Source organism: Hemiscyllium ocellatum, chromosome 20, assembly GCF_020745735.1.
Source record: "Hemiscyllium ocellatum isolate sHemOce1 chromosome 20, sHemOce1.pat.X.cur, whole genome shotgun sequence".
Classification (NCBI taxonomy): Eukaryota; Metazoa; Chordata; class Chondrichthyes; order Orectolobiformes; family Hemiscylliidae; genus Hemiscyllium; species Hemiscyllium ocellatum.
In genome coordinates this window covers 10499514-10523641 of record NC_083420.1, presented here as the reverse complement: position 1 = coordinate 10523641, position 24128 = coordinate 10499514, and the positions used below count along the sequence as shown (strand labels likewise).

Here is a 24128-nt window from a genome sequence, read left to right as displayed (position 1 = left end):
TCTGTATGCACTTAATGGTAAGGTTTTGGGGAGTGTTGCCGAACAAAGGGACTTCGAGTACAAGGTTCACTGTTCCTCACAAGTGAAGTCACAGGTAGATAGTTAAAAATCACAGGTTATAGTCCAACAGGTTTAATTGGAAACACAATTAAACCTGTTGGACGATAACCTGGTGTTGTGTGATTTTTAACTTTGTACACTCCAGTCCAACACTGGCATCTCCAAATCATGACAGGTAGATAGGATAGTGAAGAAGGCATTTGGTATGTTTGTCTTTATTGATCAATGCATCAAGTATAGGTGTTGGATTGTCATGTTGCAGCAGTATTGGACATTGGTTAGCCCACTTTTAGAATACTGCTTTCTGTTCTGGTCTCCCTGCTGTAGAAATATATTGTTAACTTGAAAGGGTTCAGAAAAGATTTACAAGGATGTTGCCAAGATTTGAATGTTTGAGCTACAGCGAGAGGCTGAATAGGCTGGGGCTGTTTTCTCTGGAGCGTTGGAGGCTGAGGGGTGACCTGATAGAGGTTTATAAAATCATAAGGGGCATGGATAGGATAAATAGACAAAGTCTTTTTCCCAGGATAGGGAGTCCAAAACTAGAAGGAATTGGGTTAAAGTGAGAGAGGAAAGACAGAGACCGAAAGAGTAACTTTTTCATACAGAGGGTGGTGTATGTATAGAATGAGCTGCCACAGGAGGTGGTGGAGGTGAGTACATTTAAAAGGCAGTTAGATGGGTACGTGAGTCGGAAATGTTTGGAGGGATATGAGCCAAATGTTGGAAATGGAACTAGATTAATTCAGGATATCTAGTGGTGCTGACAAGTTGTACCAGCGGGTCTGATTCCTCCATGCTGTATAACTGTGATTTTATGATACAGAAGACACCAATCATAATTTAGTTCATAAGATCATAAGAAATAGGAGTAGGCCATTCATCTCATCAAACCTATTCTATCATTCGATAAGATCCTGCCTGATATGATTGTGACCTTAATTCCTCATTACTGCTTAACTCCATAACACTTATATTCAAATAGTGTTTGACAGTAGAAACTGAATTAATTGTCAATATTTTACAGGGAGGACAGGTAAGATTTAATTTCACTTGGATTGGTACCAGGAAGCCTGTCAATTTGTTTGCATGCATTTTAATTGAAGTGAACAGTGAAGTGTGCAAATAAATGTAGACAGAAAAAATGTTGTTGTTACCCAGTGACAGGAAGCCATGAATGGAGAGTTAGTCTCGGCCATAGTTTGGAAGTACAGATAAGGCATCTGGACAGCTGAGTTTATAAAGCTCATGTTTGCTTTGAAATTAAAAATAGTAATGAACATAGTTTGCAATTGTTTCGGCTGTCTCAGGATAGTGTGAAAGTAAATCTCTTCTGATGTCTGCAATGAAGTCTTTCCACCCTTTCATCTTGTCCAGTATAATATTGCACATGCTTCTTTTTTCTCTTTATAATATGCATTTTATTCTTTGTGTTAGAAGCAGACTGACAGCCTCTTGTGAGTGTGTTCCGTAACTGACCTTCATACATACAAAAAAAGAACAAAATTAGGATTGAATAAGCCAGATTTCACTGATTTGTTGACATTGTTTGGAATCATAGCACTTGACATCTTGCCAATCAAATATCGATATAACTTAGCAACAAAACTATTCAGTATCCTAACCTCCATTAATTTCCAAAAATTAACAAACCCCAAGAGAAGAAATTGCTTCTGACCTGCATTCTAAATGTGAGACTCCTTCTTTTTGAACTCTGACTCCCTGGTTCTATATTTCCCCACAAATGGAATTATCTCCTCAATATCCAGTCCATCAAAACTCCTCAGAAACTCGTATACTTCAATAAGATCACCTCTCATTCTTCTAACTCCTAATGAGTTTGGGGCCAACCTCTCTTCATAAGACAACGCTTCTGTCCAAGGAATTGACCTAGTGAATCTTCTCTAAGCTGTCACCATTATCTCCTTCCTTAAGTAAGGATGAACACTGTACATAAGTTTAGATGGGGAATCCTACTGAAGAGCACTGATGGGTCCAATGAAATGTTTAATGGATGGGCAGACTTGCTAGAAAACTTATGATTAATATTGTCCCTGTGTGGAAGAATCCAACACGTACAGACTTTTGCACAGAATTTCATAGAATCCCTACAGTGTGGAAATAGGCCATTCAGCCCAACAAGTCCACACTGACTCTCCGAGGAGTATCCCACCCAGATCCATTTCCCACTACTCAACATTTACCCCTGACGAATGCACCTAGCTGACATATCCCTGCACACTATGGGCAATTTAGCATGGCCAATTCACCTGATCTGCATATCTTTGGACTGTGGGAGGAAAGTCAGCATCCAAGGAACAGGAAATTCGACGTTTCGGGCCAGAGCCCTTCATCAGGAATGAGGAGAGGGTGCCAGGCAGGCTAAGATAAAAGGTAGGGAGGAGGGACTTGAGGGAGGGGCGATGGAGATGTGATAGGTGGAAGGAGGTCAAGGTGAGGGTGATAGGCCTGAGTGGGGTGGGGGCGGAGAGGTCAGGAAGAGGATTGCAGGTTAGGAGGGCGGTGCTGAGTTCAAGGGAATCGACTGAGACAAGGTGGGGGGAGGGGAAATGAGGAAACTGGAGAAATCCAGTTATGATCTTATGACTCCTCCATCGCCAGAACATAACAACACGACGGTTGGAGGAAGAGCGCCTCATCTTCCGCCTGGGAACCCTCCAACCACAAGGGATGAACTCGGATTTCTCCAGTTTCCTCATTTCCCCTCCCCCCACCTTGTCTCAGTCGATTCCCTTGAACTCAGCACCGCCCTCCTAACCTGCAATCCTCTTCCTGACCTCTCCGCCTCCACCCCACTCCAGCCTATCACCCTCACCTTGACCTCCTTCCACCTATCACATCTCCATCGCCCCTCCCCCAAGTCCCTCCTCCTTACCCTTTATCTTAGCCTGCCTGGCACCCTCTCCTCATTCCTGATGAAGGGCTCTGGCCCGAAACGTCGAATTTCCTGTTCCTTGGATGCTGCCTAACCTGCTGTGCTTTAACCAGCAACACATTTTCAGCTCTGATCTCCAGCATCTGCAGACCTCACATTTTACTGTGGGAGGAAACCAGAGCACCCGGTGGAAACCTGCACAGACACAGGGAGAATATGCAAACTACATACAGACAGTTGCCTGAGGCTGGATCGAATCTGGTGCTGTGAGGCAGCAGTGCTAACCACTGAGCCACTGTGCTGCCCTTTGCAGGAAACTTGGAACCCATTATTTCCAGTGCAGGGGTGGTATTCAAATCTGTTTGCCCACCTGTGAACCCAGCCAAGAGACAGTATGTGACAACCAGCACCTCAGCTTCTTTGGATTCACAAGGGGTTTGTCACAAGGTTTGCTGTGGCAGCTCAAACTATAGTCATGCAAGATTGTTCTGCTGCTATCATCAGTGTGGATTACTTTGGGCAAAGGGGCTTACAGACTCCATCGACAATCCAGCGATCTGTCCTCCAAATGATTACCAGTACAACTTTGAGGGTTCAAGTGCATAATTTTCTGAAGATGGCCAGACAGTTGTTAAGGAGGCTTGTGGGATTCTTGGGTTTGTAAACAGAGGTTTAAAGTATAAAAGCAAGGAGGTGATGTCACACCTCTACAAATCATTGGCCAGGCTACTTTTGGAATATTGGGTTCAGTTCTGGGCACATTATTTAAGGAAGGATGTTCAGGCTTGGAGAGAGTTCAAAAGAGATTTATGAGAATGATGCAAGGAATGATTTTATATACAAGGAAAGATGGGAGAAACTGACCCTATTCTTCACGGAGCAGAAAAAAGAGGTGACCTTATTGAGGTGTTTAGAATTATGGACAACGTTGACAATTTTCTGTTTCTACTGGTTGCTATGTCAGTAACTAGAGGTCACAGTTTCAAGATTGTCACCAAGAGAGCTCGGCTTGAGCTGAGGAGAAACTTCTTTACTCAGAGTGTTGTTAGAATTTAGAATGAGCTGCCTGGCAGAGTGGTTGAGGCAGATTCCATAGGACGTTTAAAAATGGAGCTGGATAAATAATTCTAAGTAATGACTTTAGAGAGCTACAGAGATAGGGATGGAGAATAGGACTCATTAGTTCGTTCTTTCAGGAGCCAGTGCAATAGGCCAAATGGCTCCCTTCTCTACTGTAAAAATCTACAATTACTGAGCCATTGCTTCAGGATCTATCCTATCCTATGAGGTGTTATCTTCCCAACCCACAAGTTCTCTAGCACGCTAGTTTAAAGACCTTCTAAGATTGCATAGGCAAACATGAATCATTTGCTCTTGACACAATCTCTCCTCATGCACAAGTAGCTGTGCATTTTCTCCCAGAATATTTGTTGACAAAGTTATATTTCTCAGTAGAGATAGTTGTTTATGGTAACTGTGCTGTACAATGTTACCTACTACATGCCAAGCCATGCAATTGTCCAGGTTCTTGCTCCAAGTGTGTGTGAACTGTTTCATTATCTGAATGATTGCAATGTTCAACTCCAGTCCAAACGTCAACCAACAGCCCCCACAAAGCTACTGACCTTATACTGGACATTGAGGAAGAAACTGAACACAATAGAGCTTAGGTCATGAGCTTGATGAACTCTTCTTTCTGATCTAAAATATCCCAGAATTATTTGAAATACTTGCAATGTTCAAAGATGTGCTCCCAGCTCTGAATCACAAAGCAAATCTGAAGGCTATTGCTTTCTCTATTTGTGCAAATAATTCCCAGATTTCTAGCCAGATTTCCTGGTACAGTGTGTGGAACACCAGTCTCAGAACAGGCTTCCATTAATTAAAGTCTTTACATGTTACCATGCTCAAAACGTACTCCCTGAATGAAAGAATCTGAAGATAACCATGGGCAATGCAGCTTAGTAAATTGATTCCTCAGAGGCTTCATTATCAATCTTCCTCAAAGATTCATCATAGCGCAAATTATCTCAAACACTAAACTTGACAATCCAACTAAGAAGAAGAATGCACAAAAAAAGACATTTTACAATTGAGTGCAGATCCTTTCAGAGCACAGCAAAATGGTCATTACCTCAAATCTGTTCTATGTTTGGAGAATGACAATTCCAGTAATTTGGCAATGTAAGAAATTGTAAGGAGATTACAGGTTCAGTATTATTTTTTATAAACAGTATAATTAACGGTTCGCTTGGAGGAAGTTTCAAAGCTTCTGCAAGATGAAGTATTTCAAAACCTGGAGATTTTGTTGCCACCCAGCTTTCATATGTGTGTTCACAAAAATGTTGCTTCCTGTTGTTGATTGATTGCCTTTTACTATACAGGTTCCAGTCACAACAGGACAGCATGATTTGAGATAACGACAATGTATTTTTAATACGCTTCACAGGAATTAAAAATGAGAAGTGCCAGTTTACTTAACCTCATTGGTTTATCCAAAAAACTGTCATACATAGAACATAGAACAGTATAGCACAGAAACAGGCCATTCAGCCCACCATGTCTGTGCTGAGCATGATGCCATTCTAAACTAATCCCAATTGCCTGCACCTGGGCTGCTTCCTTTTATTCCCAGCCTCGTTGCTTGTCTCTTAAATTTTGGCAATGTTTCACTTCTACCATCTCCCCCGGCAGCAAGTTGCAGATACCTTTTTGCAAAAAAAAAGTGTCTCTTTTAAACTTTCCCCTCTTAAACCCATGTCCCTAGTATTTGACATTTCTACCCTGGGAACAAGACTCCCACTTGCCACCCTATTAATAGTTCTCATAATGTTATACACTTCTATCAGGTCATTTCTCGGTCTCTGACACTAAAGTGAAAACAATCCAAGTTGAATGCTAAATTGTTCAGGAACCAGGCTACCTTTGCCTTGAGGAGATGCCTTGCAGTGGGCTTTCTCGACTCGTAAATTTTGTGGTGATATTGTGTAAGATTCAGAAGACTGGGACTTTGACTCAGTGATGATGGAGAGATGGTACATTAGACTCATTTACATTTTACTTTGAACGTAAGGCAACTCAGGCAAAAGTGAGGACTGCAGATGCTGGAAACCAGAATTTAGATTAGAGTGGTGCTGGAAAAGCACAGCAGATCAGGCAACATCTGAGGAGCAGGAAAATTGACGTTTCGGGCAAAAGTCGTTCATAAGGAATGAAGGCAACTCAGTCAGCCTGGACAGTGCTTATTGAAGTGCAGGAAATCAGTTCAAGAATGGCAGCAGCACATCTTTACACAGACTATGTGAACACAAGTTGGGTGGGTGAGGGTTAATGGCTTGATGTATTTTCGTGAGACTATTCGTCTAGATAGAAAATGTGTTGCTGGAAAAGCGCAGCAGGTCAGTCAGCATCCAAGGATCGGGAGAATTGACGTTTCTGGCATGAGCCCTTCTTCAGGAATGGGGAAAGTGTGCCAAATGGGCTAAGATAAAAGGTAGGGAGGAGGGACTTGGGGGAGGGGTGTTGGAAATGTGATAGGTGGAAGGAGGTTAAGGTGAGGGTAATAGGCCGGCGTGGGGGTGGGGACGGAGAGGTCAGGAAGAAGATTGCAGGTTAGGAAGGCGGTGCTGAGACAAAGTGGGGAGAGGGGAAATGAGGAAACTGGAGAAGTCTGAGTTCATCCCTTGTGGTTGGAGGGTTCCTAGGTGGAAGATGAGGCGCTCTTCCTCCAGCCGTCGTGTTGCTATGGTCTGGCGACGGAAGAGTCCAAGGACCTGCATGTCCTTGGTGAAATGGGAGGGGGAGTTGAAGTGTTGAGCCATGGGATGGTTGGGTTGGTTGGTCCGGGTGTCCCAGAAGTGTTCTCTGAAACGTTCCGCAAGTAGGCAGCACGTCTCCCAATATAGAGGAGGCCACATCGGGTGCAGCAGATGCAGTAAATGATGTGTGTGGAGGTGCAGGTAAATTTGTGGCGGATATGGAAGGATCCCTTGGAGCCTTGGAGGGAAGTAAGGGGGGAGGTGTGGGCGCAGGTTTTGCATTTCTTGTGGTTGCAGGGGAAGGTGCCGGGAGTGGAGGTTGGTTTGGTGGGGGGTGTGGACCTGACGAGGGAGTCACGGAGGAAGTGGTCTTTTTGGAACACAGATAGGGGAGGGGAGGGAAATATATCCCTGGTGGTGGGGTCCGTTTGGAGGTGGCGGAAATGACGACGGATGATACGATGTATCTGGAGGTTGGTGGGGTGGTAGGTGAGGACCAGTGGGGTTCTGTCCTGGTGGCGATTGGAGGGCCAGGGCTCAAGGGCAGAGGAGCAGGAAATGGAGGAGATGCGGTGGAGAGCATCGCCGATCACGTCTGGGGGGAAATTGTGGTCTTTGAAGAAGGAGGCCATCTGGGTTGTACGGTATTGGAATTGGTCCTCCTGGGAGCAGATGTGGCGGAGACGAAGGAATTGGGAATATGGGATGGCATTTTTACAGGGGCAGGGTGGGAGGAAGTGTAGTCTAGGGGGTTGTGGGAGTCGGTCGGTTTATAGTACATTTCCATGTTGATTCAGTCACCCGAGATAGAAATGGAGAGGTCTAGGAAGGGGAGGGAGGAGTCTGAGATGGTCCAGGTAAATTTGAGATCGGGGTGGAAGGTGTTAGTAAATTAGATGAACTGTTCAACCTCCTCGTGGGAGCACGACGTAGCGCCAATACAGTCATCGATGTAGCGGAGGGAAAGGAAAGCATCCAAGGAGAAATGATGTTTCATCGGGAAGAGCTCAAAAAGTCAATTCTCCTGCTCCTCAGATACTGCCTGACCGGCTGTGCTTTTCCAGCACCACGCTCTTTGACTCGGATCTCCAGCATCTGCAGTCTTCACTTTCTCCCAGCTTGTTCTCATGCTAACATTTCCATCCTCGGCCTTCTATAATGTCCCAATTTAGCTCAATGTAAGCTGGAGGAACATCCGTTCTCTACTTAGCCATTTCACAGCCTCTGGGATTCAATATGGATTTCCACCACGTCAGAATATGATCTCTGCGTTTCTCTACATTTTCTTACACCCCACCACCCCCCACCTAACCCACACTTCTCTGACAGTGTCTTGTTAGCTTTAATCTTAGCACAGCAGACTCATTTCCCCCTTTTAACAGCTAACATTTGCACCTATTACACCCATCACTCCTTCATCTGCATTATGACCACCTTTCTCCTTTGCTATGGGCTCTCTCACAATCTATATCACTTTCCTCTCCTTCCCCTCTGTCTACAACATTTAAAAAATGTCATTTTCCAGCTCCTTTCAGTTCTGAAGAAGAGTCATATTGGGCCGTAACTCTGTTTCTCTCTTCGCAGTATCTGCCATTTAATTTCCAGCACCCTGTGCATTTTGCTTTTATTAATATTAAGTTTCTTTGTTGGCTAAGTGTTGAGGTGTGCATTCATGAAGCATTATAAATTTACAATAAGAGGAAAATATCGAATGAAGTTCACACAGCGACAAGTCAAAGAAAGGTGGACTCATAAATGTGGCAAACACACAGAGGAACGAGAACATTACTGTTAAACCACCAATTTTCTTTATTTTATGTTTCCACAATATTTGAGCATTGTTTTCCAAAACAGAACAAAGCATGCATTTATCTGAAGCCTGGGGCTCCATTGTTTTTCATTCATTTATGTTAGTTTTTTCTTATTTTTGCAGCCACAATTGCAAGGCTTCTTCTCAGGGGCTGGGGGAGCACAGTAAGTGCCCATGTTCAGCTGAGTGCAACCGATCAAGCGTGGGGTGTTGGGAAGGGTTCTACGCATCCCCATGCATTTCTCCTGATCAATGAAGAGGGAGTTGGCTTTCACACTGATGTCATATTCCAGCACGGACTTGGTTTGGACCAGGAGTTGCAGAGCATTCTGTGCCTCTTGCAGACGCTGTTTCAATGTCTGTATGGTCGCATCGATGGTGTACACTTCACAGACCAACCTGCACAGAGAAAAGGATCACTTTTCAAAATGCGCACGCACAGAGACAGCCTCACTCTTTTTTTCGCAGGGGAGGGAGGTAAAGATCTAACTTCAATCTTGTATTGGAAGAAATGATAAATTTAGTGCTCATCCTCTTCCTGAGGAATAAAGGATGTGCATTAATATAGCACCTTTCCCAACCCTAGGACATCCCAGGGCAGCCAATCAAGATCCTTTTGAAGTTTATTCATTGCTGTAGGAAACCTGCCTGAAAGACCATGCAAACACCAAATGTGATATTAGCTCATCTGTTCATGGGAGGGGGGTAAATATTGGCTCAGACACTGGGGAAACACCTCTTTTCTTATTTAAAGTTGCTCTGTGGGAGCTTTTACAGCCACTCTTAGGGCTTATGAAGCATTGGTTCACCATCTCCTCTGAAATATGGCATCTCTAAAACATACATCCATCAGGGTTAGACCCAAGTACCAGCCAAGATTCTATGTACAAGTTGCTGGTGTGGGGCTTGAACCCACAATATTCTGACTCAGGGCTTTAGTGGTTCCACTTTTATTAAAAAGAACCTTCTGTCAGAGGCAGGGCCTGTATTCTCTTACTCATGTGGTCATTTGATTGCAGCTCCCTACTGGGTGCACAACAGCACTGAATTTATCTTATTCAGCGTTCGCTATCATTGTCAAAATCCAGTTAAGTGTCAGCATGTATAATATATCGCCTGTGTGTGTGTGTATCATACAAATACATATCTTAGATGTCAGTGTAACTGCACCTTTGTTTCTAATGCATCAGTAATTTGGTCATTAGACTCTGACATCAGAAGGGAGTATTTAGCAAAGCTTTCCTGTGTTAACATACTCTCAATATAAATAACATAATTTGCAGGGTGACAACATAATGAGCAACATTGATGTTGTTTCCAAACAACAAATGATGTCAAAAATCAAACCTCAGCACATTGAAACATTTTTCATTGCATCCCTCCTACTGTGCGAATGTTCCGAACAGTGAATAAACTAATTCCAAACTGAATATTCACAGCTGACTGATTGTGGCTATCGAACACCTTGAGTCTGAAATGTGAGACGGTGAGGTTCTAAAGTTTAGACAAGAGTGTGTTTCTAGAGTTTGAGTTGATTTGCTATGGGGAAAATAAATAAATTATCTTTCCTCGTAGGCCACTGTTGGAATATTGTGTGCAATTCTGGTCTCCTTCCCATCGGGAAGATGTTGTGAAACTTGAAAGGGTTCAGAAAAGATTTACAAAGATGTTGCCAGGGTTGGAGGATTTGAGCTACAGGGAGAGGCTGAACAGGCTGGGGCTGTTTTCCCTGGAGCATCAGAGGCTGTGGGATGACCTTATAGAGGGACATGGATAGGATAAATAGACAAAGTATTTTCCCTGGGGTTGGGGAGTCCAGAACTAGGGGGTTTAGGGTGAGAGGGGCAACTTTTTCACACAGAGGGTGGTACTTGTATGGAATGAGCTGCCAGAAGATGTGGTGGAGACTGGTACAATTGCAACATTTAAGAGGCATTTGGATGGGTATACGAATAGGAAGGGTTTGGAGGGATATGGGCCGGGTGCTGGCAGGTGGAACTAGATTGGGTTAGGATATCTGGTCGGCATGGATGGGTTGGATCGAAGGGTCTGTTTCCATGTTGTACATCTCTATGACTCTATAACTATAAATGCTTTTAGAAGCATTTGGTTTCTGTACCAAAGAAAGCATGAGAACTGGAGATTTTTTGAGATTGGCAATAGACATGACTGCTTCCCAAAGTCCCTCGGTGCATGAATCACAAAAAGTTGGTCTGCAGATGCAGCAGGTAATTCAGAAGACAAATGGAATATTGTCCTTCATTGCTAGATGGATGGAATTTAAAACCAGGAAGGTTATGCTACAACTGTGTAGGGTGCTAGTGAGGCCACACCTGGAGTACTGTGTGCAGTTTTGGTCCTTTTACTTGAGAAAGGATGTACTGGCACTGGAGGGGGTGCAGAGGAGGTTCGCTAGGTTGATTCTGGAGTTGAGGGAGTTGGCTTATGTGGAGAGATTGAGTAGACTAGGATTATACTCATTTAAATTTAGAAGAATGAGTGGACATCTTATCGAAAAATATAAAATTATGAAGGGAATAGATAAGATAGAAGCAGAGGGTTTGTTTCCACTGGCAGGTGAAACTAGAAGTAGGGGGCACAGCCTCAAAACAAGAGTGAGCAGATTTAGGTCTGAGTTGAGGAGGAACGTCTTCACCCAAAGAGTTGTGAATCTGTGGAATTCCTTGCTCAGTGAAGCAGTTGAGACCACCTCATTGAGTGGTTTTAAGGTAAAGATAGATAGATTTTTGAACAATAAAGAAATTAAGCGGTTATGGTGAGCAGATGAGTAAGAGGAGCTGAGTCCATGATAAAGATCAGCCATGACCTTATTGAATGTTAGAGCAGGCTGGAGGGATCAGATGGCCTACTCCTGCTCCTAGTTCTTATGTTCTAACATTCTTGTTCTGCTGGGGAGACTCCTAGTCTACTGCTTCAATGTCATTAGGAGACTGACAAATCTCCAAGAGGAAGTGTATGATTTTAATTCATTTCTGAGATGTGGGCATCGCTGGCTGGGCCAGCATTTTGTTAGGAGGAAGTGAGGACTGCAGATGCTGGAGATCAGAGCTGAAAAATGTGTTGCTGGAAAAGCGCAGCAGGTCAGGCAGCATCCAAGGAGCAGGAGAATCAACGTTTCGGGCATAAGCCCTTCTTCAGGAATGAGGAAGGTGTGCCAAGCAGGCCAAGATAAAAGGTAGGGAGGAGGGACTTGGGGGAGGGGCATTGGGAATGTGATAGGTAGAAAGAGATTAAGGTGAGGGTGATAGGCCGGAGAGGGGGTGGGGGCGGAGAGGTCGGGAAGAAGATTGCAGGTCAAGAAGGCGGTGCTGAGTCAGAGGGTTAGGACTGAGACAAGGTGGGAGGACGGGAAATGAGGAAGCTGGAGAAATCTGCATTCATCCCTTGTGGTTGGAGGGTTCCTAGGCGGAAGATGAGGCGCTCTTCTTCCAGGCGTCGTGTTGCCATGGTCTGGCGATGGAGGAGGCCAAAGACCTGCATGTCCTTGGCGGAGTGGAAGGGGGAGTTAAAGTGGTCCGCCACAAGGGGTTGGGTTGGTTGGTGCAGGTGTCACAGAGGTGTTCTCTGAAAGGCTCCGCAAGTAGGCGGCCTGTCTCTCCAATGTAGAGGAGGCCACATCAGAAGTATCGGATGCAGTAAATGATGTGTGTGGAGGTGAATTTGTGGTGGATATGGAAGGATCCCTTGGGGCCTTGGAGGGAAGTGAGGGAAGAGGTGTGGGCACAAGTTTTGTATTTCTTGCGGTTGCAGGGGAAGGTGCCAGGAGTGGAGGTTGGGTTGGTGGGAAGTGTGGACCTGACGAGGTAGCCGCGGAGGGAGTGGTCTTTCCGGAATGCTGATAGGGAAGGGAAATATATCCCTGGTGGTGGGGTCTGTCTGGAGGTGGCGGAAATGACGAAGGATGATGCGATGTATCTGGAGGTTGGTGGGGTGGTAGGTGAGGACCAGTGGGGCTCTGTCCTGGTGGCAATTGGAGGGGTGGGGTTCAAGGGCAGAGGAGCGGGAAGTGGAGGAGATGTGGTGGAGAGCATCGTCAACCACATCTGAGGGGAAATTGTGGTCGTTGAAGAAGGAGGCCATCTGGGTTGTTCGGTATTGGAACTGGTCCTCCTGGGAGCAGATGCGGCAGAGGCGAAGGATTTGGGAATATGGGACGGCATTTTTACAGGGGGCAGGGTGGGAGGAGGTGTAATCTAGGTAGCTATGGGAGTCGATTGATTTATAGTAAATGTCCGTGTTGAGTCGGTCGCCCGAGATAGAAATAGAGATGTCTAGGAAGGGGAGGGAGGAGTCTGAGATGGTCCAGGTAAATTTGAGGTCAGCGTGGAAGGTGTTAGTAAAGTGGATGAACTGTTCAAACTCATCGTGGGAGCACAAGGTAGCACCGATACAGTCATCAATGTAGCAGAGGAAAAGGTGGGGGGTGGTGCCAGTGTAGCTGCGGAAGATGGGCTGTTCCACATATCTGATGAAGAGGCAGGCATAGCTGGGGCCCATGTGGATGCCCATGGCTACTCCTTTGGTTTGGAGGAAGTGGGAGGATTGGAAAGAGAAGTTGTTCAGAGTGAGCACCAGTTCAGTCAGTCAAAGGAGGGTGTCAGTGGAAGGGTACTGGTTGGGTCGGCGGGAAAGGAAGAAGTGGAAGGCATTGAGGCTTTTGTGATGGGGGACGGAGGTGTATAGGGACTGGATGTCCATGGTGAAGATAAGGCGTTGGGGGCCAGGGAAGCGAATATCATGGAGGAGGTGGAGGGCGTGGGTGGTGTCCCGAACACAGGTGGGGAGTTCTTGGACAAAGGGGGACAGGACCGTGTCGAGGTATGCAGAGATGAGTTCAGTGGAGCAGGGGCAGGCTGAGACAATGGGTTGGCCGGGGCAGTCAGGTTTGTGGATTTTGGGCAGGAGGTAGAAACGGGCGGTGTGGGGTTGTGGGACTATGAGGTTGGAGGCGGTGAATGGGAGACCCCATGAGTGAAGAGGTTATGGATGGTCTGGGAGATAATGGTTTGGTGGTGAGAGGTGGGGTCATGGTCAAGGGGGCAGTAGGAGGAGGTGTCCACGAGCTGGCATTTATCCTCAGCAATGTAAAGATCGGTGCGCCAAACTACCACCGCGCCTCCCTTGTCTGCCGGTTTGATAGTTCCCTTTGAGAAGGCGGTGGTGAGCTGCCTTCTTGTATCATTGTTGTCCATGTGCTTAATATGGACCCACAATGCCCTGGGGGATGGAATTTCAGCATTTTGACCTAATGACAATGAATCTTTGTCAGTCATTTTCACTGTTTCTGGTGAAGCAACCAGGAAAACAGCCCAATCAAATTTTAGACATATTGGAAAACTTTCAAACCAAGCAGCCGTGGATGATCCCAAGTGAACACAGGTAATAAAATAACACCACAGTCACTTCAGATTGGAAAATACTCCGTTGGGAATATTTACTCATGGCAGACATTGGTGTCACAGTCCATGCGACTAGTTGTTAGTATTTTCTAAGAAAATCTGTTGCTCTCTGTGACTTAATTTGTACCAAGCAGGGCAGAACTAATCAACCAAAGATTAATTGCTCCCCACTGTTGCTATGGCAGGTTCCTTTTCTGCTCTACTGCTGATTAAAATCAATGGATTACAATCTGTATTAAGTCAGTGCAGATCAGTTTTATATACTAGTATCTTATGTTCACTATTACTGTTCATCTTTGGTTCTAGGCTTAAAATATCACTTTAAAATAAAGATTGAAATATCCAGCAGGTTGTTAAAGATCTTAATAAAGAACAAAATAACTTTGTACTTGGCTGTAACTCTTCATCAATATTCAGTCTCAAAGTTTTATTTGATGCTGAAGACTTTCTGTTCTTCCTTCTGAAGCTGCTTGGAATTAAAAGTTCTTCACTGGAAATATTTTGACGTTGTTAATATCCTGTTTCTCATGTCCTGGTCTTGTTTTCTTTGGAATAGAGGACACTGAGGCAAGACTTAATTGAAGTGCATAAGATTTTGAGAGGTCTAGATAAGATGATTGAAAGGACTTGCTTCCTGCAGCAGAAATGTCAATAACAAGGGTGTATACGTTTAAATTAACTGATAGGAGGATTACAGCAGATAATGTTTTTCATTATCACCCAGTTTCTGGCAAGGGTCTAGATCTCAAAGTCTAAAATGAGGATAGTGATAGAAATCCTCACTGACTTTAGAAAATACTTGGATAGATCCTTGAATTGCCTTAACCTGAAGAGCTACAAACCAAGAAGAGTTGGAAAAGATGAAGGGGGTTTGCTGGTTGGGCAGTTGGTGGACGACTGGTTTGGGGTGCAGAGTGATACCAACAGTGTGGGTTCAATCCCTGCACCAGCTGGTATTGTGGCAGATTGTCCTTCTCCCCCTCACCAGAGGTGCAGTGACATCAGGTTAAATCACCACCAGTTGTCTCTCTCTTTCTAATGAGAGAGCAGCCTACAGTCCGGTAGGCCCATGGCATGTTCCCTTTTGTGGGAGTTGATTAGCTCAGTTGGCTAGACAGCTGGTTTATGAGGCACAGAAATGCTAACAGCATAGGCTCAATTCCTGAGATTACCATGAGCAACTTTTTTTTTCTCAATCAAGGGGCATAGGTTTGGTAGAAAGCCAGTAGGATGATTCACCCACAGGGTGGTGAGTGTCTGGAAGTCACTGCCTGAAAGTGTGACTGTGTCAAGAGACCTTTGTAACATATAAGAAATATTTACTGATTCTCTTGTGTTGCTAAAATCCCTCGCTCATGGGCCAAGATTATAAAATGGATGACTACAATCAGAACCGTATTGATATGATGGGCCAAAGCGCCTGATCTGCTTTAAACATCAATGAGTCTATAATCCACGTGAAGTATTTTCACTGAAAGGATTTAATCCTCCAGGACAATACTGAAGAAATCTCTGTGGCCATTTTTGTTCCATGTTCAAAAATATTATTTGCATTCAGAATGACTTTAGTCTGTAGGATCTCACTAAAGGCCATAAAATCCATGGTATGGATGGGAGGGGTGAGTCTGGGCAACTGCAGATCTTCTGCTGACCTTTTGCCCATCACCTTCATCCCAACCCTGAAATCAGAAGAGGGGTTATTTGAATGTGAGAGTCAATACCATCTTTGGTAACATGAGTGCAAGACAAATTGTTTTAAAGTCCTGCATTTCTTCCTTTATCCAGTTTCATCAATTCAATCAATTAAACCCATCGCTGGAGTCATTTCTGTTGAATCTTGAATACCAACGACCTTCTCCTTAGCCCTAAGATTCCATCACTAAAGAAGTGTCCCAACTACACACTCATCCCAACATCCTCCCCCATTGGTCTCAACAATTTCAGGCTTAAATGGTGGAAAGTTCACAATTCAGGAACATGCATATGTTCCTGGACTCTGCACTTCAACAACTTCTGAATTCAGTGGTGTTGCAAATTGCCTCCTTGCTCACCCTTGGGTATTCTCCACTGGCATTGAAAAGGTTGAGCACATCTGGTGTTTAAGTCATGCAAATTTGTGCTCCGATGAACTTACAGTCTGGCACTTTGTTTTTACATCAAGATTTGGGGCTTTCAACCATTTGAGAAAGTCACAATTTTGTTGAATAGCTACAATCAACTGTGTAGTTGCCACAGGCCAACATTCTCTAACCTTTCTGATCCTCTTTGTTAGTTCAAGAAAGAAAAAAAACTTTGGAGGAATGACAGCAAAGGTCCCTGGGGATGAAGTGGGGGAGGGAAGTGTTGTCCAATGATGGGAAGCTGCATAAATTGGCTCCACATTCTCTGGTGTTCAGAACACTGAGAAGTGATCCCATGGAAAGATATAAGATTCTGAAGGGATTGTTTCCCTTGATGAGAGAGTCTGGAACAATGGGGCACTATCTTAGAATAAGGGGTGATCACTAGGTGATCAGTAGGGGAGGCGATAGACTAGTGGTATTATCGCTGGACTCTTAATCCAGAAAGGAGAAAGTGAGGACTCCAGATGCTGGAGATCAGAGTCAAAGAGTGTGACGCTGGAAAAGCACAGCTGGTCAGGCAGCATCAGGAATCCTGATGAAGGGCTTATTCCTGAAACATCGCTTCCCTGCTCCTCGGATGCTGCCTGACCGGCAGTGCTTCTCCAGCACCACGCTCTTCGACTCTTAATCCAGAGACCCAGGTAATATCCTGTGGATCTGGGTTGAAATCCTGTCATGGTGGAATTTGTATTCAATTAAATAAAAAAATCTGGAACTAAGAGCCTAATGATGACCATGAATCCACTGTCAATTGTGGAGAAAACCCATTTGGTTCACTAATGTCCTTTAGAGAAGGAAACTGCTATGCATACCTGGTCTGGCGTACGTGTGACTCCAGACCAACAGAAATGTGATTGAGTCTGAACTATCCAGTGAGGGACGGCCAATAAATGGTGGCCTAACCAGTGATTCTCACATCCCGTGAATGAATTTTTTAAAATGAGGAGAAATTCCTTCACTTAAATGGTTATAATTCTCAGGAAGTTGTGGACACTGCAACATGAAATATATTTGGGCTTGAGGAATCAAAGGGACTGGGTAAGCAATGGAGTTGAATCCATAAATCAGCCACGGTAGGATTGATTTATGGAGCAGGCTCAATTGTTTACTCTTGCTCCTATTTCTTATCTTCATCCACGTATCTGAAAAATGGGAGATTTGCTGACATCCCTTTCTAATCTTTCAGAGCCAGACAAAATCTTCAAGGTCCACCTTAGGTTAGCTAGGGCATTGAGGCCCTAAGCACAACGTTTTCTTTGATATCTCATGTAGGTCAACCCCATTAGCTGATCAATCAGTCCCTGAGGAAGACATGCCTGGACTCAAGGAGTCATCATGAAGGTCACTTCTCTAAAATCAAGTTTACTGCATCTGAACACAGCAGTTCAATGGGCTGAATGGCCTACTCCTGTTAATATGAAGTGTCGGGTGGCATGGTGGCTGACAGTGCCAGGGACCCATATTCGATTCCAACCTCAGGCAACTGTCCGTTTGGAGTTTGCACATTCTCCCCATCTTTGCGTCTAGGTGCTCTGGTTTCCTGTCACAGTCCAAAGATGTGCAGGTTGGGTGAACTGGCCATGCTAAATGGCCCATAATGTTCAGGGATGTGTAGGTTAGATGCATTAGATTAGGGTAAATATATGGTAGGGGAAAAGGTCTGGGTGTTTTACTCATCAGAGGGTTGGTGTGGACTCATTGGACTGAGCGGTCTGTTTCCACAATGTTGGGATTCTAATCCAAAAACACTATGGGGATTGATGTTTTCCATTCAGGGCATTTGTGGTTTAGTTCCACAATTCACTCAATACTTTATCTCCCTGGAGACAAATTTTTGTGTATTTGTGACTCACTGATTCCCCTTGTTGCAGCAGTGTCAGTAAAGCAAGTATCAAATGTTGGGAGTTTCAGTTTGAAAGATGGTTAAAACGGAAGGATTATCATCACACAGTGTTGCCTGAGACACCTCAAAAGACTCCCTCCTCCCACTTTGGTCTATTGTTGACAGTTCATGTTCGCAAAGATAAAGATTGTGAGTTGTTGAGTCCTTGCCAAAATTACAATCCAGGGTCTTGAAACATACAGCATTCAAAACTGATTGCTCATTGCAATGTCATCCCTATGGAATGTGTAATCCATGTGTCATAACCATTTCTATATTACCCTTCTCTGTCACTCCCAATTTTAATCAGCTTTTTCTTGCAGCTCATTCTAATCCAGACTGTTGTGGTACAGCCAAATCTAGTCTAGCCATGCTGTCGAATCATTTAGTGTAATGATGTAACAGCAAGTTCTATCGAGTCTCCCACAATCTATTCTACGTCCGATCAATCATGCAATTCTCATGATCACCTATCAAATCTAACATCTAGTCCAGCCCTCAGGTTTTACAGATAATTCTGGTCTAGCCTTATGGTGGTTGAACCATTTCAAATGCTCATGAACCTGACTCTATCTAGTTAGGTGAGGTCCCAATAGAAACAGTGCAGGGAATTACAGAATAAACTTCTTCATTTCCAAACACATGTAAAATGACTGGACAATGATAATATATTCAAGTTTCCTTCCTAAAAAAAATGTCTGTACTGAATATTGGTAGTCTTCTGGCTTTTCATTGCTGGCTGGGACTAGATTAGGTCAAGCAGCATTCGAGGAGCAGGAAAATCGACATTTCGGGCATAAGCATTTCAGGAATCCCTGATAAAGGGCTTATGCCTGAAATGTCAGTTCTCCTGCTCCTCAGATGCTGCCTGACCTGCTATGCTTTTCCAGTGCCACACTCTCAGTATCTGAAGTCCTCACTTTTTCCTGGGCCTAGATTAGGAGGGATGATGATAGTGTCACTGGATTAATAAGCCAAGAAGTCCAGGCTAATTCCCCGAAGGCATGGGTTCAGATCCCACTGGTGCAATTTGAATTCAATTAATAAATCTGTCAATTGAAGCTAAACTCAGTGAAAGTGACTGCAAAAGCGCCATTCAATGTTGTACAGTGGAGGAAATTTGCTGTCCTTACCCAATCTATCTACATGTGACTCCAAACAAACAGCCAAACTCTTAACTACCCTCTGAAATAAGACCTTAAGACCATAAGACATAGGAGTGGAAGTAAGGCCATTCGGCCCATCGAGTCCACTCTGCCATTTAATCATGGCTGATGGGCATTTCAACTCCACTTACTCTCATTCTCCCTGTAGTCCTTAATTCCTCGAGACATCAAGAATCTATCAATCTCTGCCTTGAAGACATTTAACGTCCCGGCCTCCACTGCACTCTGCGGCAATGAATTCCACAGGCCCACCACCCTCTGGCTGAAGAAATGTCTCCGCACTTCTGTTCTGAATTGATCCTCTCTAATTTTAAGGCTGTGTCCATGGGTCCTAGTCTCCTCGCCTAATGGAAAAAATTTCCTAGCGTCCACCCTTTCCAAGCCATATATTATCTTGTAAGTTTCTATTAAGTCTCCCCTTAATCTTCTAAACTCCAATGAATACAATCCCAGGATCCTCAGCCCTTCCTCGTATGGCCCAGCAAGTCAAATAATTCAATGGCAATTAGGGATGGACAAATGCTGGCCTTGCCAGTGATAGCCACATCGACATGGTAAAGAATAAAGAAAAAGATAGGGTAAGTACTTGTTAGTTTGTCACACATGTTAATGTCACTTCAAAGAGGCAGATGAATCACATCTGTCTCGATGGACTTGTGTTAATTGCCACATACATTTAGGTGACAGGTAATATTGATGACAATGATTCCAACAGAACTGTCTGTCCAATTAAAGGCTCCTGTAAACTGAACCTTTCACAATTTGATTTTGAAATAGAACACTTCACTCAGAAATGGAAAAAATGCATCATTTAAGGCAACTTTTTGTTGCTTTCGGGGGAGCTACATTCTTATCTGGAATTGGGCACCAGAGCTATGAGGAGGATGTGCATAACTGGTAATTGGTAGCTAGCTGTAGCTTTCCCATAGAGATCAAAACGTGAAGGGTATAATTGTACAACAGCTGTGACCAAGACATAAAAGGACAGGGTTTTTTTTCTATGCTTTTGTGTAAACATTAAAATGAAGAAAATATTTACCTCCAGGATCAGTAGGTTTTTAAAGCCTATTTGGGATTAAAATGGCATTTTATAGCTAATTTTAATCAACCTTCAAAAACCTTCAGAAATGAGATGAGAATCCAGAGAAAATATATTCCTGTCAGGGTGAAAGGAAAGGCTGGTAGGTATAGGGAATACTGGATGACTAAATAAATTGAGGGTTTGGTAAAGAAAAAGAAGAAAGCATATGTAGGGTATAGACAGAATAGATCGAGTGAATCCTTAGAAGAGTATGAAGGAAGTAGGAGTATACTTAAGAGGGAAATCAGGAGGGCAAAAAGGGACATGAGATAGCTTTGGCAAATAGAATTAAGGAGAATCCAAAGGGCTTTTATAAATACATTAAGGACAAAAGGGTAACTAAGGAGAGAATAGGGTCCCTCAAAGATCAGCAAGCGGCCTTTGTGGAGCCACAGAAATTGGTGGAGATACTAAATGAGTTGACATAAGTAGGGAAGATGTGCTGGGTAGGCTAGAGGTTATTAAGGTGGACAAATCCCCAGGACCGGATGGGATCTATCCCAGGTTGCTTAGGGAGGTGAGAGAGAAAATAGCTGGATCCCTGACAGATATTTTTGTGGCATCCTTTAACACAGGTGAGATGCTGGAGGACTGGAAGGTTGCTCATGTTGTCTTCCAGTACAAGAAGGGTAGTAGGGATATTCCAGGTAACTACAGACCGGTGAGCCTGATGTAGGGATATTCCAGGTAACTACAGACCAGTGAGCCTGATGTCAATGGTGGGAAAGTTGCTGGAGAGTGTACTGAGGTATAGGATCTATTTATATTTAGAAAAGAACAGGCTTATCAGTGATAGGCAACATGGTTTTGTGTGGGAGAGATCGTGCCTTACCAATTAATAGAGTTCTTCGAGGAAGTGACCAAGTTGATAGGAAGGGCTGTTGATGTCATATATTTGGACTTTAGTAAGGCGTTTGATAAGGTTCTCCATGGTAGACTAATGGAGAAAGTGAAGTCACATGGTCTGCAGGGTATTCTAGCTAGGTGGATAAAGAACTGGTTGAGCAACAGGAGACAGAGAGTAGTAGTTGAAGGGAGTTTCTAGAAATGGAGAAAGGTGACCAGTGGTGTTCCACAGGAATCAGTGTTGGGGCCATTGTTGTTTGTAATATACATAAATGATCTGGAAGAGGGCACTGTTGGTATGATCAGCAAGTTTGCAGAAGACATGAAGATTGGTGGAGTAGCAGAAAGCATAAGGGACTGTCAGAGAATACAGGAGGATATAGATAGACTGGAGAGTTGGGCGGAAAAGTGGCAGATGGATTTCATTCCAGACAAATGTGAGGTGAATTTAGGCAAATCTAATTCTCGAGCGAATTACATAATGAACAGAAGAGCCTTGGGAAAAGTTCATGTGCAGAGAGATCTGGGAGTGCATGTCCATTGCACCCTGAAGGTTGCTACACAGGTGGATAGAGTGGTCAAGAAGGCATATTGTATGCTAGCCTTCATTGGATGGAGTATTGAGTATAAGAGCTGGCAAGTCATGTTAAAATTGTAAAAGAAATTGGTTCGGCCGCATTTAGAATACTGTGTACAGTTCTGGTCGCCACATTACCAAAAGGATGTGGACGCTTTGGAGAGGGTACAGAGAAGGTTTACGAGGATGCTGCCTGGTATGGAAGGTGCTAGCTGTGAAGAGAGGTAGAGTAGGTTAGGTTTGTTTTCATTCGAAACAAGGAGATTGAGGGGAGACCTGATTGAGGTTTACAAAATCATGAAGGGTATAGACAGGGTGGATAGAGACAAGCTTTTTCCCAGGGGGAAGGATTCAATAACGAGATGTCACTCTTTCAAGGTGAGAGGTGGGAAGTTTAAGGGGGATACATGCGGCAATTACTTCACACAGAGGGTGGTGGGCATCTGCAATGCGTTGCCAGCAGTGGAGGTAGAGGCAGGCACGGTAGATTCATTTAAGATGCATTTGGACAGATGCATGAGTAGGTGGGAAGCAGGGGGATACAGATGCTTAGGAATTGGGCGACAGGTTTATACAGTAGGTTTGGATCAGCTCAGGCTTGGACGGCCGAAGGGCCTGTTCCTGGGCTGCAAATTTTCTTTGTTCTTCTTTGTTCTATAAGTATTTTGCATCAGTATTTACTGTGGAAAAGGATATGGAAGATATAGAATGTAGGGAAATAGATGGTGACACCTTGAAAAATGTCAATATTACAGAGGAGAAAGTGCTGGATGTCTTGAAATGCATAAAGATGGATAAATCCCCAAGACCTGATCAGGCATATCCTTGAACTCTGTGGGAAGCTCGAGAAGTCATTGCTGGGCCTCTTGCTGAGATATCTGTATCATCAATAGTAACAGGTGAGGTGCCAGAAGACTGGAAGTTGGCTAACGTGGTGCCACTGTTTAAGAAGGGTAAGGACAAGCCAGGGAACTATAGACCAGTGAGCCTGACGTTGGTGGTGGGCAAGTTGTTGGAGGGAATACTGATGGACAGGATGTACATGTATTTGGAAAGGCAAGGACTGATTAGGGATAGTCAACATGGCTTTGTGGGTGGGAAACCATGTCTCACAAACTTGATTGAATTTTTTGAAAAAGTAACAAAGAGGATTGATGAGGGCAGAGCAGTAGACGTGATCCAGATGGACTTCAGTCAGGCATTCAACAAGGTTTCCCATGGGAGACTGGTTGGCAAGGTTAGATCTCATGGAATACAGGGAGAACTAGCCATTTGGATACAGAACTGGCTCAAAGGTAGAAGACAGAGGGTGGTGGTGGAGGATTGTTTTTCAGACTGGAGGCCTGTGACCAGTGGAGTGCCACAAGGATCGGTGCTGGGTCCTCTACTTTTTGTCATTCACATAAATGATTTGGATGCAAGCATAAGAAGTATGGTTAGTAAGTTTGCAGATGACTCCAAAATTGGAGATGTGGTGGACAGCAAAGAAGGTTACCTCAGATGACAACAGGATCTTGACCAGTTGGGCCAATGGGCTGAGAAGTGGCAGATGAAGTTTAATTCAGATAAATGCGAGGTGCTGCATTTTGAGAAAGAAAATTTTAGCAGGACTTATACACTTAATGGTAAGGTCCTAGGGAGTGTTGCTGAACAAAGAGACCTTGGAGTGCAGGTTCATAGCTCCTTGAAAGTGGAGTCGCAGGTAGATAGGATAGTGAAGAAGGTGTTTGATATGCTTTCCTTTATTGGTCAGAGTATTGCGTACAGGAGTTGGGAGGTCATGTTGCGGCTGTCATTGCTTAGGCCACTGTTGGATTATTGCATGCAATTCTGATCTCCTTCCTCTTGGAAAGATGTTGTAAAATTTGAAAGGGTTCTGAAACTATTTACAAGGATGTTGGCAAGATTGGAGGATTTGAGCTATAAGAAGAGGCTGAACAGGCTGGGGCTGTTTTCCCTGGAGCGTCGAATGCTGAGAGGTGACCTTATAGAGGTTCACAAAATTATGAGGGGCATCGATAAGATAAATAGACAAAATCTTTTCCCTGGGGTCGGGGAGTGCAGAACTAGAGGACATAGGTTTAGGGTGAGAGGGGAAAGATATAAAAGAGATCTAAGGGGCAATGTTTTCATGCAGAGGGTGGTACGTGTATGGAATGAGCTGCCAGAGGAAGTGGTGGAGGCTGGTATTATTGCAACATTTAAAAGGCATTTGGATGGGTATATGAATAGGAAGGGTTTGGAGGGATATGGGCCGGGTGCTGGTAGGTGGGACTAGATTGGGTTGGGATATCTGGTCGGCATGGATGTGTTGGACTGAAGGGGTCTGTTTCCATGTTGTACATGTCTGTGACTCTATAACCTATCAATGTATTAAAACACACCTCTGGAGCAGATGAGACTGGAGTGCAAGCTCAAGTCCTGACTCAGAATTAAAGACACTACCACTGGTTGACAAGAGTTTGGTTTCCATGCTTCCATAGCAGTTAGTAAGCCACAATGGCTTTAC

The 24128-nt window shown here is 44.2% G+C and overlaps 1 protein-coding gene across 3 annotated transcripts in view; it reads right to left on the bottom strand.

Annotated features, from left to right (window-relative positions):
* Positions 1-8581: 8581 nt before the first annotated feature.
* LOC132825137 (tektin-3-like) overlaps positions 8582-24128 on the bottom strand; it is an 83459-nt gene continuing 67912 nt past the window's right edge. For all 3 annotated transcript variants that reach the window (XM_060840146.1, XM_060840148.1, XM_060840147.1), the window contains exon 8: positions 8582-8923. In XM_060840146.1, the coding sequence (XP_060696129.1) occupies positions 8620-8923 (304 nt within the window). In that variant the 3' untranslated portion in view covers positions 8582-8619. The remainder of the gene's footprint in view (positions 8924-24128) is intronic.